The 17,805-nt window shown below is 38.8% G+C and overlaps 1 protein-coding gene across 1 annotated transcript in view; it reads left to right on the top strand.

The window, feature by feature from the left end:
• The window catches only part of LOC141439446 (uncharacterized), a 95,970-nt gene that overhangs the window by 66,598 nt on the left and 11,567 nt on the right, over window positions 1-17,805 (top strand). The window contains exon 4 of the mRNA XM_074103732.1: window positions 13,424-13,496. Coding sequence (XP_073959833.1) covers window positions 13,424-13,496 — 73 coding nt within the window. The remainder of the gene's footprint in view (window positions 1-13,423; window positions 13,497-17,805) is intronic.

Here is a 17,805-nt window from a genome sequence, read left to right as displayed (position 1 = left end):
TTCGAAATTCATGTGCGGAATTATATTTGAAATTTACCACGAGCTTTACGGTGAAGGAAAACATCGTGAGGAAACCTGCACAGACCTGCGAAGCAATACAATGGTGTGTGTGAAGTTCCCAATCCGCACTGGGTGCGCGTGGGAACTACGGCCCAAGCCCTCTCGTTCTGAGAGGTGGCCTGTGCCCAGTTGTAGTGTATATAGGCTGGGATGATGATGATGACCGTTTTGCAAGGGTCAACGCCCAAGGACGAGTCATTGTTTCATCAACTTAATGAACTGGCCTGACCTTAGGCTATTCATTATAATCTCATAATGTATGGAAACAGCGGATCGGGGAAGGGTAATCGGCGCTTGCGCAAGATTGGCGGGGCTTTGGAATGAGATAGGCAAAGCCAAGTGCGAGTCGGACTCGCGGACTGAGGGTTCTGTACAAATTTGTGGGTACGAATATGCTGTGTTCAGAGAGCCCTGCTCCTGAGCATAGTGTACGCAATAAGGGGTTATTTTAGATTGGAAGACATTGTGAGGAAATTTGTATACTTAAACAGGCTAGATTCGTAAAAAAAATACTTAATTTGTCCTTTTTTCAGACGTGGTTTTTCTTTTGTAAATTGTAACAGAAAACAACTGATATAAAACACAAATATAAAACAACTAGTATAAACCACAAATCGCCAAATGAAGATAGATCATTTCCCAAAAATCGTTATTTCCTAGTAGCAAAATTTTCATTCGCGTATTTTCCCAAATGCTTTTTTTCCCAATATGCTTTTTTACTGAAGCTTATTTTCACAGTAGCGGTTTTTTTTTTCAATCAGAATCAACATCCTACTTTTGTGTAGTTTTGGCCCCTCGGGCCGATGCAAACTTAACGTAACCTAAACCTACCTATGTTTTTTGTCGGTTGTGATTTTGAAAAAAGGCTACTGTGAAAATAAGCTTCAGTAAAAAAGCACATTGGGAGAAAAAGCATTTGGGAAAATACGTGAAAGGAAATTTTGCTACTTACTAGGAAATAACGATTTTGTGGAAATTATTTTCCAACCCGTTTTACTGCTACTACTACTATGATATTAAATAGAATATTATTCTTTACCAAAGAATCTATCCAATTACTAGGGATTAAAGGCAAAGATCTAAGTGGGCAATCGTTCTGATTAGCAGGTTTACTCTATGATCTAAACGTCGTCAATCATCGATCGGCCGGTTGACCTGCGCCGGCGCAGTGCAAGGCGCGCGGCTACCGGTTACATGCTAATCGGAAGCGATGGGTGGCGCGGGTTGCCAGAGTTTAGCGGAACTGAGTTACGTATAATTAATTCTTCAATACATACATACATAAAATCACGCCTCTTTCCCAACGGGGTAGGCAGAGACTACATCCTTCCACTTGCTACGATTCTGGCATACAACTCTCGCTTCCTCTACATTCATCAATCTTTTCATGCATGCACGTCGGTTTAGAGTACTCCTGATCCGACCTTTCTTCAGAACGTCCCCGATTTGATCGTGGTACGTTCGTCTAGGCCTTCCTCTCCCAACGTTCCCATTCACGCTCGTCTTATAGATCTGCTTAGTCAATCTGTTTTCATTCATTCTCTCAACACGACCAAGCCATCCAAGCATCCCTACTAATTCTTCAACAGTGTGTGTAAAGTTCCCCATCCGAACTGGGCCCGCGTGGGAACTATTGCCCAACCCCTCTCATTCCATTGCCTATGCCCAGCAGAGGGACGTATATAGGCTGGGATGATGATGATTCTCCACTAGCAACAGCCCGCAACTCCGTCCGCTTAGAATTCGTTAGAACTGACGGCCTACTTACCCCGAAGTGCGAAAATCGAAGTTCGTATCGTACTGTCCCTCTCGCTCTCGTATTAAATAGTATGAGTGTCAGAGGGACCGATTTCTATCATTATTATATTATTTAATGCTTTTCAACTATGGATTAAGTGGATTCACTATTTGAACTTTCCGCCTGATTTGGTCATATCCCAACAAACAAACAAACATTCTAAAACAAAAAGAAACTAAAGATTTCTTCAAACCTCTGTGTAAGTTGTAGTAATTTAAACTCAGCTTTAGGAAATCCCGCCCGCTGCCGCTATCTCTTTCCCCCTATCCCACCGTCTCAGCAGGTGACTTCCTAGTATCATCGCTTGTGAAACAACATTTCCCATGCTTTCGCGAGTCGTGATGCAGATCGGGCGAGATCGGCGCGGGTCGGAGATTATCGGCGCTCTACGACTCTCTGATTGGTTAATTCGATGTGACATAACTGTGGAACTGTAACGGTTCGAGTTTGAAGTAACAGTTTTTTTAATAGCAGTATGTTTGCACACTGACGACATTGGAAAGTTGTGGGCAACCGGTGGATGCAAGGGGCGAGTAGTCGTTCATTGTGGCGTTCTAAGGTGGCTGATGATGATGATGTTTGCTCAAAATCTAAGACTTTTTAACGAAAAAAAATTCGGACGCGATTCCACCCTGCATATTCTGGATATACGAGTATACGGGCCAAGTGTCCTACCAACCAGACAACCGGGGGTCCCGACTATGCTCCTGAAAATTTTAAGCGCTTGCATACTAGTGATACCATCTACGGTAAATCATATTTTTAACCGACTTCAGAAAAGGAGGAGGTTATCAATTCGGTAGTATTTTTTTTGTTTGTTACCTCAGAACTCCGTCATTTATGAACCGATTTGATTTTTTTTTGCGTTCGTCTAGGAATGTCTTCAATTAGGTCCCATAAGCACCAAATCAGGATCTGATGATTGGATGGAAATCGAGGGAACTCTTCAATTGTGTGTTCAACTATAGTAAAATGGATATATTTAGTAGTAACTCGTGCATTTGCTCTTGAAAATCATCATTTGGTGAAGTGGAACTGATGATGACGGTCCCACCGGAAGACCAGCGCCAGCTCTTGAGCCGGCATTATGCTGAGGTGGGTCCGTTTCGTGAACAGTAACACTGTTTTCTTTGTCTTACTTTTATTTAATTATTCTGTCACTGTTCCGAATAAATGTATTTTCTTTCTTTCTTTCTTTCTTTCTTTCTTTCTGATGAAGACCACAGTTGACCATCGGAGTTACTACTCAATAACAAGTATTTCACGGATTGAATTTTAATTACTTATTAACATAGTTGCTAAGCCATAGTTGAAAGCCGTGGTGGCCTAGTGGTTTGACCTATCGCCTCTCAAGCAGAGGGTCGTGGGTTCAAACCCCGGCTCGCACCTCTGAGTTTTTCGAAATTCATGTGCGGAATTACATTTGAAATTTACCACGAGCTATGCGGTGAAGGAAAACATCGTGAGGAAACCTGCACAAACCTGCAAAGCAATTCAATGGTGCGTGTGAAGTTCCCAATCCGCACTGGGCCCGCGTGGGAACTATGGCCCAAGCCCTCTTGTTCTGAGAGGAGGCCTGTGCCCAGCAGTGGGACATATATAGGCTGGGATGATGATAGTTGCTAAGCAGTTTATGCTCCTCGTAATGCATATGGTAAAACGGGTGGTGAAGCACCAGGACTCCTCAATAATGAACGTCTCTGCATCGGAAAAAGCAATCTTTCGTAAAAGGTGACGAGCAGTTGATATTAAACTATTGCATATTAGATTATTTAGACTAAAAAGCGTGAAAAAAAAATATAACAAAAAATTGGACCGACTATAAAAAAACCATGAAAATAATTTTCTACCAGTCTGAAGTTGGTCGGTGCCTCAGCACGAGCCAGCAGGAGTGATTGAAGCCCAATTTAAAGTGCGTAGGTGAGGTAAATGACTATAGGTCCACTCCTGCTGGCTCGTGCTGAGGCACCGACCGACTTTAGACTGGTAGAAAATTATTTTTATGGTTTTTTGTAGTCGGTTCAATTTTTTGTTATATTTTTTTTCTACTGAAGTTGTAATGAGAATCCCAAAAATTATTATAGACTTATGTAGCTCCCCCGTGTGCCTAGGCCCTAGTTCCCACGGGAGCCCAGAGCAGATTGGGAAATTGACACCGTTGAAGTTTTCCTGCATCGCAAAGCTAATTGTAAATTCCAAATATAAATTCGCACATGATTTTTGAAGAAACTCAGAAGTGTGACCCTGGGTTTGAACCTACAATATTTGCTTGAGAGCCCGACTTTTACCTATATAAGACAGAGATGATACATATCATATTTAGCACAACTTTACGTAACTTAGGACCTTGCTAACTATTAAATGTACGCTAAAATGTTACGCAAGCCTCGGCAGACGAAATATACCTATACTAACTGTTTGCACTTTCACTGCCTATATACAATTAAAGCATCTAGACGTATAATCTTAAGTTTTACATATGCATTGTTACCACAAATTACGAGGTATTTAGTATTCAGAGGTATAAAACGACATAATAACTGGTCATAATATTTGGTAATAAACTTGCGAACAAATGGGTGCAGAGAGGAAATAACAGTATGTAAAGCGGTAACATGCCAACAGATAAGTTATTTATCACTTATACGTTAGGTAAGACTAAAGTCTTTAACCAGTGTGTGTTGCCAGTGATGACAATGGATCCGAGACGTGGTGCTTCACTGTAGGCCTTATAAATAGGCTCAGAGTTGCTCACCGAGCTATGCTCTATGGAGAGGGCTATGCTTGAAGTTTCTCTACGGGGTCGAATCAGAAATGAGGAGATACGTAGAAGAACGTGCATCATAGAGATAGCCAAGCGAAGCTCGTTGAAGTGGCAATAGGCAGGCCATATAGCAACAAGAGCAGATGGTCGTTGGGACCGAAAATTTCTCGAATGGAGACCGCGGATCGGCAACTAACGAGATGGACGGATGACCTAACGCGAAAGTTTATATAGATCGTGTGTATTTACAAATGTTTATTACTCTTACACGCAAAAACTACTAAATGAATTTAACTGAAACTTCTTTACAAATAATATAGCTCATGCATCAAAAAAAACATAATCTACTTTTCTTGTTTCGGATTTTTGTATATTTTTCGTGCAATGTATTTACTTATTTCTTTACTTATTCGACTTTGTTATAGCTTTGGCCTTATCTGTGCAAAACCGCGTGTTTTCGCGTTTTATCCGAAAGTTATCCAGGTAAGTACTTAAATACTTACACGTAACTTTCCAAGCGTAGCACAGACTTAGCACGATCTCACGGCGACTGATAACAGCTCTCCCTCACGCGTTCCTTATCAGGGCTTACATCGGATCACACCTAACTGTAGCGTTTATAGAGAACTAGCGAACGCCCCAGTTTGGTATGGATCCAAACCAGTTTTTCAAAAGAAAAACAAAGGGGTGAACAAATTAAGAAATTCTATAATCAAAGTTCACTTCACATTTGTCTCGTCTTTTCAAAATTTGGTGGTTTTTTTTTATGTAGCCCATAATATGTCCCACTGCTAGTCATGAGCAAAGTTCTCCCTTTTCCTCCGTCACTCTTCCCTATCCTGGGCATGCACCTGCCAATCGAGCTGAAGAGCGCTCATGGCGGATTGCTTTTTTTTTGGTTGAGTCGCTTTATATGCGGTGCTTTAGAGGAGATGGTGGCATGCAGTCGGGAAAAATCCACTATAGAAAGTAGCTACGACGGCTGTGTAATGATGGGTATAACAACATTTGATATAATTTCAAAGGATAGGAGCTTCACATAACTTTTTTATAAACCTAACCTAACCTAACCCAAAGTACATCAAATCGAATTAATAACAATAGAAATAAGTTTAGTTTTTAAGATAAATTATCAAATGAAAATTATATCAACTGTCTCATTATATCCATCGTTACGCACCGAGCTACCACATACAAACCTCCCGTGAAAAATTGTGTACCTAACTGTTGATATAAACTTTATTATAATCCGTTGCGCAGTTAAAATATCTATGTAGGTACACGAATAGCTTTGTTTAATAAAAAAGATTATGAAATCTAACGTCAATTTACTCGACCTAAGACCTTAGGTTACATCTCAACCACTGCTAAGACTTGTAGAGCAATTTGTCATACGACCCAGCAATTAGACGATAATGGTGACCCGTCGGGCATTGGGTCGGGCAACTATTTGATACAGATCTCATTTGCGATGTCGACCTTTAGACTTTAGACAGTTATTTTCTGGATGTTCTTGTTGCAAAACTAAGTGTTTTAGGTAAGGTAAAGAAAATCGTATTACTCTTATATCTTGTGACAATTTAGAAAGAGTGCGTGTTGGCTTCTTTGTATGATTGTTTTTTGGAGTCTTTTTGTATTTTTTATTTCAACTCCAAATTTGTTACTTTTACGGGTATCAGAAAAACCATCTGTGCAAACTGTGCATCCATGTCTCAGTTTGTATTTTCGATATTTTTGTATGAATTTATTTGTTTCGATGCTCTTATGATATTTTTTTCCTTAATTTTGAATGGGATTGAATGGAATGTATAGAAAAAGAGAAGTAACCCCTAAAAAATTAAATATTTTCATAAAGTAACACACACTGTATATCAATTTTGGACATTTAATTTTGATTCTATGCTTAATGTATTTTATATTTTAAATTTGTATCGATTTTAATTGTGTAAAAGGTAGGATTTGGTAAAACTATATTTGTATAACTATATCTGTAATTAAAGCTGTCTGTAAATAAAAGCCTCTTGTTCTGAGAGGACCTGTGCCCAGCAGTGGGACGTATATAGGCTGGGATGATATCTGTAATTATAACCTGAATTCCACACAATACATGATTATTATTATTATTATGGATTATTATAACAAAAAATATATATAATTCACACAGGTTTCCCTACTTTTTCCTTTACCGTAAAGCGCGTGGAAAATTTAATATGTACCTAATTTTGCAAATGAATTTCGAAAATTTCAGAGAAACGAGCCCGGATTTGAACCCACGATAGGTTAAACCACTAGTGCTACCACAACTTAATTAGACTATGCAAGTACAGCCAGCAAAAAGCATAGTCTGTAAAAGCTTGTATTAAAACTGAAATTTTGAAGTCTGTTAATAATTTCCTAAAAATCCGAATACCCCTTCAACTTTCTTGCAATATCAATTTAGGCCAAGGAGTATGTTAGCGTTAACCCACTTAACTTAAACTATTTGGAACAAAGCCAAATAACTACTTAGTTTAACTAAAACAAGCTATAATCTTGTAACAAAAGACCTCATTGACGTCTTGTAAAGACAGTAATGTGTACAGTCAAGGTAAAAAGACATAGTTTCGCATAATGTGCTGTTGTTATAATTAGTTGAAAGTCATATTTTTGTCTACTGTTGCACCAACAGACTGTGTTAAATATAATTGCTACTAGTATGTCGTTGTACTTATTTCAAATAACTTTACAAAATTACGATCCGCAGCTTTGCTTTTGAAAGAAGAAAAAGGAAGAAAAGAAGAATTTTTCTTTTGTGAATGTCCTGTTCGTAATTTCGTATGTTCTGGCAGGTGAAATGAAATTCAAAGATTTTACGAAATTCCTGTAGTATAGTACCTACTAATATTGAACTGCGACGTTACTTAGTAAACATTTTATTGATTATTTATTTATGTCAATAATAAACAAAATCAATTAATCCTACAATTAATTTACGTACCTTTATTTTCTGAACCTAAGTATAGTTTGTGCAATAAAGAGGCATTGCAGTGTATCTAATATATAAAATTATCGGGTCACAATGTCTGTAACCAAACTCCTCCGAAACAGCTTGACCTATTTTTATGTTTTTTTTGTATAGGTATATTCGGTAGGTCTGAAAATAGGACGTAAACTATATAGGACGGAGTTGCGGGCAACAGCTAAAGTTATATTATAAACGTGAAAGTTTGTGTGTGTATTTGTTTCTCCTTCTTGCTAAAACGACTGAACAGATAGATGAACTATCTTTAAGTTTTCCTTTCCTGTTTAGGTTAGCTTGAAAAGATCCCTTTTAGGGATAAGTTCGCCTTTGTACTCTTTTGTTTTGTTGTTTTCTTTTTGTATTATTTTTGTGTTTTATGTACAATAAAGTATTTACATACATACATACATGAACTTTACAATTTAAGCTGAAGCTCTAGAACAATTTTACGTAAGTATATAATTACCCTCACATTGTACTGTTTGAGCAAACAGGCGTTTCGTCTGCGGCCGTTGAAAAGACGAAATTATACACACAAACTTCTTCGCCTTGTCGATCGTTCCAAGGCCGCAATGGTGCATGAGTAGGTAACGATGCTTGACGTTAGATGGGAAACCGATGCTTTTATAAACGAATTCGTTTCAAATTATACATTCACTTACACGGCGTTGCAAACATGAGATTTATTGATACAACTAGCTTTTTGTTATAATGAGAAGGAGGCAAACGAGCAATACCTTTAATTTTAATCAGTTCAGTTCCAGTTTATTTATTTCCACAACAATTTTACATTGTGTCTGGTATCAACAGTAATTACAATTACAACAATTTTAAATTCTACCATATCAACTCAAAATTCAACACAACACAACAAAAATGCACTCCAATTTAAAATTATTTCTACATGCCGAACCCAATCACGTCAGCGGTTCAGCAGTTCAGCGGTTTAAGTGAGAAGATATAACAAACAGACATAAGTACTTTCGCATTCCATTCCACTAATATTCCACTATTTCCAGTAGTATTATAAATGCGAAAGCTTACGTCTGTTTGTTTGTGGCCTCATCACGTCTAAACCACTGCAATGATTCAGATCAAATTCGGCATACAGATAGTTTGAGTCCCGGGGAAGGAGAAAGGCTACTATATATCCCGGAAAATGGCATAGTTCCCGCAAAGTAGCGATAAGCTAATCCTACGCGGACGGAGTCGTGGTAACAGCTTATTTATAACATTAGTAATGATACTACGGTACGGTAATGATACGTGGTGGCCTAGTGGTTTGACCTATCGCCTCTCAAGCAGAGGGTCGTGGGTTCAAACCCCGGCTCGCACCTCTGAGTTTTTCGAAATTCATGTGCGGAATTACATTTGAAATTTACTACGAGCTTTGCGGTGAAGGAAAACATCGTGAGAAAACCTGCACAAATCTGCGAAGCAATTCAATGGTGTGTGTGAAGTTCCCAATCCGCACTGGGCCCGCGTGGGAACTATAGCCCAAGCCCTCTTGTTCTGAGAGGAGGCCTGTGCCCAGCAGTGGGACGTATATAGGCTGGGATGATGATGATGATGATGAATGATACTACGAGCATAGCAGTTAGCATTGCCCTTCAAGACGTCATTTCACAAATCAACATAAAAATAATTATCAGTTCCCAAACCATCACCATCAGTCGGGTCATCGCGTAGTTTTGCTATAAACCCGTAATTATCGCGTCAGGACTGTTGGCTTGCCGGCGCTGGCGCAACGTCGTGTCATGAAATATGTATCGGTTCTGTTGGATTGTTCACGATTTTTCGCTCTCAGATGTCGTAAGATTTAGGGGTATTGCTTTCTCTTTATTGCTATTTCACTCAAGAGGTCGTAAACTTCATCGTTAACATCAGCCGGAAGACACCCACTACTGAAGAAAGGAAGGACCCACCGGTCGTATAGTACTCATTAAGAGCGTTTATACCTGCTGAGCTGGCAACGTTGCATTTTTGTTAGTTTTTCTCGATTATTCCATAAAAAATGAATGCAAATTAAAAATGTGGTCTTATAGAACTGTTCTTAATATATAAGTTAATGTGTCTACTCCAATCATTATTCGTGATAGACTTTTATTTTCTTTAAAAGCCGTTAATAAACATATTATAAAAGTCTATCACGAATCATTATTGGAGTAGACACATTAACTTACATATTAAGAAGAGGTCTATCAGGCCACGTTTTTAATTTTCATTCAATCTTAGACGAGTAGACTCAGTCTACTCGTGACCACGGCAACTGTAACGTTGCCGAAACGTCGAGGTAAATATTACTTGTGTAATAATAGCGTGATAAGTCCCGTTTATGGTATTTTGACTATGAGTGAGAATCACGAAAGTTTAAAACGTTATATTTCATTCAATCTTTATGGAATAATCGAGAAAAACTAACAAAAATGCTCTTAATTTATTTGTTATATATAGCGCTGAAACTTAGACTTCATTCTTATGCTAAATAGGAGCGGAAATTGAACAACTCCATATGCGCTGCGCTGTCTAAAACTAACAGGACGTTTACAAAAAGCAGAAAAGGTGAAATTTCCGTCAGTGAAAGTTCACAATATGAATACTTAGTAAATATATAAAGTTGGTCGGAGACGGGAAGTTGTCGCACGACTTCCGCCCATGCGCGACTTAGCCACAGGATGCGCTTTTTCATGAGAGCTTTTTAATTTGACTCAGTGTTACTAGTGGCCAAATAATTGCTTACGTGGTTCATCGTTAACTGGAAGACGTCCACTGCTGAACAAAGGCCTCCCCGTTAGAACGCCACTATAAACTACAACTCACCACTTGCATCCATCGGTTGTCCGCAACTATCACGATGACGTCAGTCGATCTATTGCGAGGCCAACGGTTTGTAGTCGCTACTTGAAGACTTTATTTATCTTATGTAGTTAATTATTCTAAATAAAATTATTTGATTCCCGTCTGCAAAAAAATGCAAATTACTTATCAAACTGATTCTCTTATTTTCGGCGAAAACATTTTTCTCAAATTATGATTCATTTTCCAACTGTTTCATATTACATTAGACGAAAATCTTCTCGAAATTGTCAGTGCTTCAGGGTTATCATAAAATTAACCTATAGGGTTCTACGGGATAGCTCTGAAATATTTTATATCCTGAATAGTTTACAGTATTAGAAAAAAAATCGTTTGATCATAATATGAAACACTACTGTTTCATATTAATCATTTGGAAAAATATTTTCGGCGAAAAGCCGGGATCCCTCTCATACTATCTTTATATTTCTAACATACTAGTAGAGTAAATATATCATTGTAAGGATCGTAACTCAGATTCCGCCATGGCCATCATCTACTTATTTCCATCTCTTTCTTACTTACTAAAAACCTATTTCTATCACTCTCATACATCCAACTATCTTGCATCTCACGCATTCGTAAGTATTTCTCTCATTCTATCTTTCATTCACCTTACATGCCCTCAGAAATATATAAAAAGAACACATTTTGTTTACATATATTTCATCAACTCATCAAGAACCTTACATAATTACCTACTTATGAATGCGATTGCGGCCGTTTAATCTTGTCTTTTCTTTCAATTCAAAATCAAATCGTTCATTCTGTAAATTAGCCGCAAAGGGCTCTTTTACATGTCACTTTTTTATACCACCAGCACTTTCGGAAAGACCATTATTGCCAAGAAAAATGCGCCGCGAGAAACTTGGCATTCCGTCTGAACCCCCTGTATATTCATGCAAGCTTGCGCGCATCGGATATGGCGGAGGTTCGTGCGCTGAGGTCCAACCGGATCTAGACTTGAACTTAGTGCTCTTAACTATCTGTTTAATAAGAAAGTAAACAATGGTTTTCGTAAGCATTATTAAATCTATGGTATCATGTTTGTATTTTATTTTAGCTTTCGCCTGCTGCTTTACCCTTAATAGCGAATAAATTGGGTAGATTCACTAGTAAAAAACTATTTAAGGTATATTTCTGTATTGTGTTGAGGACTGGTCGTGGTCAAAGGTGCGCTCAACATTACATCAAAAGTTGCTGCTACTGTCTTATGATGACACAGAGAACATTTTTAAGTCATGCATTTGATAAACTTTCTCACGCACACAACACACACACACACACACACACACACACACACACACACACGCGCACACACACACACACAGACACAGACACAGACACACACACACAGACACAGACACACACACACACACACACAGACACACACACAGACACACACACATACACAGACACAGACACAGACACAGACACAGATACAGGCACAGGCACAGGCACAGGCACAGGCACACGCACAGACACACACACAGACACACACACACAGACACACACACAGACACACACACACACACACACACACAATATAATTAATCCGTCAATTAGATTATCAAAAAATATTGGAGAAGTATTTTTTCAACCAAAAATTATGAAGATGAATTATGATTTTTGCAGGTGGTAGGACCTTGTGCAAGGTCGGCCCGGATTGCTACCACCATCTTGCTCGCTAATCCTGCCGTGAAGCAGCAGTGCTTGCACTGTTGTGTTTCGGCGTGGAGAATGAGACAACCGGTGAAATTACTGGCACTTGAGGAATTCCATCTTAGGCCTCTAGAATGGCAACGCATCTACAATACCCCTAGTATTGCAGATGTTTATGGGCGGTGGTGATCTCTTACCATCACGAGACCCACTTGCTCGTATGTCAAATCTGTCTGTCGTTTCTTTCTTCTTCTCTCGCAAAAAGAGGGGTGTTATAAGTTTGACCGCTGGTTGTCTGTCTGTCTGTGGCACCGTAGCTCTTAAACGGGTAAACCGATTTGAATGCGATTTTTTTCATTTGAAAGCCGATTTTTTAGCAATGGTTTTTAGACATGTTTCATCAAAATCGATTCAGCCGTTTTTGAGATATCGAACTTTGAAGTGACAAAGTCGGGGGTCTTCCAAATTTTTGTTGGTTAGGTTATCCATATTGATGGACTGATTGCAGTTGGTCACTCACGTTGTTCTTTCTATTGCTTCATGAAATCACATTCCTCGCAACATATCCTCACACATCTCTGGTGGGAACGGAGCCTAAAGGTCGCAGGAGTCCGATAGATGTCGGTAGCGCAGGAGCGGTCATTGTGGCGTTCTTTGTTGCCCATAAGCCGGGTTTAGGATAAGCGGCGCCGTCGCACAGCGGCCGCAACAAAGCGGTGAATGACGTCACCAGAACGCTGTCCATGTAAACAAAATGGCGCGGTTTCCTTGAGAGCGGCAATTGTCACCGCTCTCTAGGTAACCGCGCCATTCCGTCCACATAAACAAAGTCCCCGCCCCATCACGGCCGCTACATACGCCATACACACACACACACACACACACACACACATAATTTTATTAATTATTAATTTTTCCTTTTCTTAATAAAAATGTTTCAGTTTACTTAGTAGCTACTTGGATATACGTAGTATTACTCTATTAGCTCGCATACGTGACGAACACTGACTTGCAAGATACGGGCCTTGCCTAGTTTGTGAGTCAGGATTCAACTTATTTAATTGTACTATGTTTAACCTAAGTTGTCTTTTTCTCTGTAATTGTTCATTCCTCTCTTGTGCAATTTTGTCTTATTGAATAAAGATTTTATTATTATTATTATTATTATTACATGACGGCACTGGTAATCCTAGGAAACCAAAGCTTTAGGCGTCCAGCTGTGGACGTCTTTCGACTAACTATGATGACGGTGATGATTAATTAATTGTATTCGTTGTTTCAGATGACTATGAGGCGAAAGTGGTCAAGTTCCGAGATGACGTGGGCTGTGCTGATATTCACATTACTAGCAATGAGTGAGTCACTTTTATTCCTTAAACTAGACTCTTTGACTGACTGACTGATTTTGCAGGTGGTAGAACCATGTGCAAGGTCCGCCCGGATTGTTACCACCATCTTGCTCGCTAATTCTGCCGTAAAACAGCAGTGCTTGCACTGTTGTGTTTCGGTGTGGAGAGTGAGACAGCCGGTGAAATTATTGGCACTTGAGGTATTCCATCTTAGGCCTCTAGGTTGGCAACGCTCTGCAATATGGTGTGGCAGATGTTTATGGGCGGTGGTGATCTCTTACCATCAGGAGATCCACTTGCTCGTTTGCCATCCAGTCGAATAAAAAAAAACTCGGGACTCAAACTTACTAGGTATATACCGAATTTCATCTAAGTACACGTGCATGGGTAACAAACAGACTTACAAACTTTCGTATCTATAATATTAGTGACATACGAGTCCTTACCCGTGGCTTCGTACGCGTAAACCATCAGGTTTATTAGTTGTATAGAAAATCCGGGATTTTACAAAAAAACCGTAAAAACACCCAAAAATTGCGAATATCACGTCGCATAAAAACATGCGACAAATTTCATTGTCTCTAATCATGGCGGTTGAACTTTTAATTATTATTCTTATACGGGGAAAAACGAGCATACGGGTCACCTGATGGGAAGCAATCACCGCCGCCCATGGACACCTGCCAACACGAGGGGTATCACAGGTGCGTTGCCGGCCCTTTGAGAGACTGATAGGCTCGTTTTTTAGAGATCGCTAAGTTGTACAGCTCCGGAAATACTGTCCCAGGAAGCTGGTTCCAAACTTTAGTCGTTCGTAGAAAAAAAATCGCTTAAAGCGGGCGGTGCTAGATTGGTGCTAGGTCGCATAGGTGCTAGATCTGATTCTAACAAATAAATAAATAAATATAACGAAATAAACTAAACCAAGATTGTAGGTACTAGGAAAGGATAAACATACTTATAAAGCTAGATGCATACTTTTAATATCCAAAAGTCGAGAACAAACATTTGAGTTATTCATACAAATATTTACCCCGACCGGGGATCGAGCCCGGGACCTCAAGCTTTCTTCGTAGTCAGGTTCTTTAACCCCGGGGCTACTCGATCGTTTAATATATACAGTTATATCGAAATTCCATCGATCGAATAGCCATATCTTCCCGAATGTTATATCAAAATAAGATCATAGCTATGCGCAAGCGACAAAATCGCCGGCAATGTCGCAACGCGTCGGTATCGACGCCGGCGCATCCATGATTATTGTGATCCATGGATTGGTCCACGGCTAATGATCGCGTTTCGTCACGTTTACCCGACTTGACCAACTTTATCAGAGATATAATTTTGTTATGTTTAGTAATTCGTGTTTACGTTTAATATTTTGTCACTATAATTATATAAGAAAAAGAAAGAAAGAAGACATTAATTTGTGTGTCCCTCAAAAGTGAAACGGCCGCTGTCTCAGCATAATGCTGGGGCGTTAGGCGCCTGCAGCGCAGATATTCTGTCAGAACCATCTGTGACTCACGGAATCAAAGTCAAAGTCAAAATATCTTTATTCAATTTAGGCTATAACAAGCACTTATGAATGTTAAAAAAATCTACCACCAATGATACATAAATATACTAAACTCTATATGGTCTGGGCATGCAGTAAAAGAACACATACAAATATCTGCCGCGACAGGGAACGAACGCGTGACCTTAAAATATGATGAAGATATAGTTAAAGCTGCCCGTGACGTCACCCCGTGCGACACTTTTTATCACAGCGTCACTGCCTCCCACTTATAATAAGAAATACAATTAGATATCCGTGCAAAATAAAATGACAATGTCAAATAAATGACAAAAAGTTTGGATTAAATGCAATACAAAATACAGTTTTTTGCCCGGAAACTGCTCAATTCTTATGAGAGTTTACTAAAATCCCGGAATTTCCATTCGACTGTCAGATCTTATATTAAATAAAAAAACGGCCAAGTGCGAGTCGGACTCGCGCACGAAGGGTTCCGTACAACATTAGACATTAGCAAAAAAACAAGTTTTTTGTATGGGAGCCCTCCTTAAATATTTTTTTTTTTATTTTTTTTTAAAGTGAATATACGTCTTAATATTCTATTAATATGCCAAGCGTCTTCCTGTTGCCGTTATTAATATCGAGCAAAAAATCACGTTTGTTGTATGTGAGCCCCCCTTAAATATATATTTTTTTATGGTATGGGGGGGCAGGCGGATCGTGGTTGTTTTTAGTGTTTTTTATTATAGCGGCAACAGAAATACATTATCTGTGAAAATTTTAACTGCCTAGCTATCACGGTTCATGAAATACAGTAATAGTCCGTTATTACCCTGTGGGTACGGAACCCTAATTATATATAATATATTTCAGATAAATAGTTACCCATAATTTGTGTACTACATTACATCTTCATCAACAATAATATGAAATAACGTAATCATTAAAAATAAAATCAATTAAATGCTTTACATGTAGGAAGCTGCGGGTATAGACTAGCAATTGTTAAAACTCGTTCATATGCCGTACAATTCCTTATTATTTTTATAGCTTCCCTGAATGCCACATAACATTACAACCGCAGACCACGCGGCAGTGTCTGACATAATTTTATCACGTTACGAAACGATATTGGCTTGGCTGGCATAACATGCGTTAATAGCCAATTTTTCACCACTAGACATTTATAAGATTCTGTACGTCAGTGGCCAAAAACGGAACCCTTATCACTTCAGTTACTAGGCTGCGATAAAAATCATCTTCATATCAGCCATAGGACGTACACTGTTGGACATAGGCCTCCCCCATAGACCTCGCCTCGGTTGGAAGCGGTTTGCATCCACCGTGAACCCGCGACTTTAACCAGGTCATCCGTCCATATCGTTGGTGGACGTCCTATGTTGCGCTTGCCGATCCGCGTTCTACAATCGAGAACCTTTCGGCCCAGCGACCATCTGAGAAATATGTACTTAGGTATGTTTGTAATTGACCAATAGAAAAACTTCAATTATCTTCGGTCAGCGCAGCTCTAGTGAAAACAGAGCGAGGATAGCTAAATTATGCGTTTCTACTGGTTCATGACCAACACATTTCTCGAATGAGGGCTATCGCGTATGAATTCGCCGCTAGAGGCGCTAGTGTAGGGTCTCCGAAATGTTAAATCTCATAGTTTTTAGGTGAGCTACGCGGGTTTATTTATAATTAGAATAATTTTGGATTTTTTTGCATTAAATTAATTATGACAATTAGCAATGGGGCAAAGAATGTCTGTGTTTTGAGACAGTTATCTTTCGGATACTTTGTCCTCCCTTTTTCCGAACAAAACGGGACTACTCAACACTGTGGTTGCTCGATATTTTTATGGTACGGTTTTAAGGTGTATTAAATATGATTTTAATCTAAACTTTGTTTCACGCCCGTAATAACAGACTTTGAATGCCACACTTAAACAGTGGCGCCATCTAGAAAGACGAAAAACGATAGCCTCATTGCATTGCATTGCATTGAGTCCTTAGCCCATCAGCTTTCGAACATTCCAGCTCAGTAGTTTTGGCTGTGTGTTGATTATTTAGTCAATCAGACCAAACATGCAGTTACATAAATTAATAAGTACTCGTATAAAACATAACATTTACTTAAGAAACGTTAATTTAAGCGATTACATATAAAACAATCAGCTATAGTGAGCCAAAGACAATAAAAAAAAGCAATAAAATATTGAGTATTGAGTATTGAAGACGAGGGGGTTATTATGAACGGTTGGAGAGTTCCATTTTCCAACTCTTAACTCTATCATCAGAGCCTCCTCAAATTATCACCATATATCTCACGCATTAAGATAAGATAATATGAGATAAGACTTTATTTTTCAAAACACATGCACACACAAACAGAAAACAGATAAACATCATTGATTTCCTATAACAATATAATATGGCATAGGTATTTATATTGTCACAGAAATTAATGTGTGTGCTAAATTTCTTGTACGGTAGATTAAAAAAAAAGTATATTTAAACTAGTTTTCTAATGTCATTTGGAACTCTAAACAAAAAATATTTTCTTTCTTATTTATTGAATATTCAGGAAAACGAAGAAAGCCGACGAGTCCCGAGCGATATTAACATTCTGGTTGTACTGTGCAGTTGAATCAGCTATTGCAATTTGAACCGAGAAAACAAATCTACGGAGTCCAAAATATTGAAGCCACGATTTTTTATCAATTTTTAATAATAATTAATTCACAATCGTCCATTGTCAAAACATCTCACATTATCATCTAAATAATTACTCATT

This window comes from Choristoneura fumiferana, chromosome 20, assembly GCF_025370935.1.
Source record: "Choristoneura fumiferana chromosome 20, NRCan_CFum_1, whole genome shotgun sequence".
NCBI classification, from domain to species: domain Eukaryota; kingdom Metazoa; phylum Arthropoda; class Insecta; order Lepidoptera; family Tortricidae; genus Choristoneura; species Choristoneura fumiferana.
The sequence above is the reverse complement of the archived record's forward strand: the minus strand, read 5'-3'. Positions and strand labels throughout refer to the sequence as shown.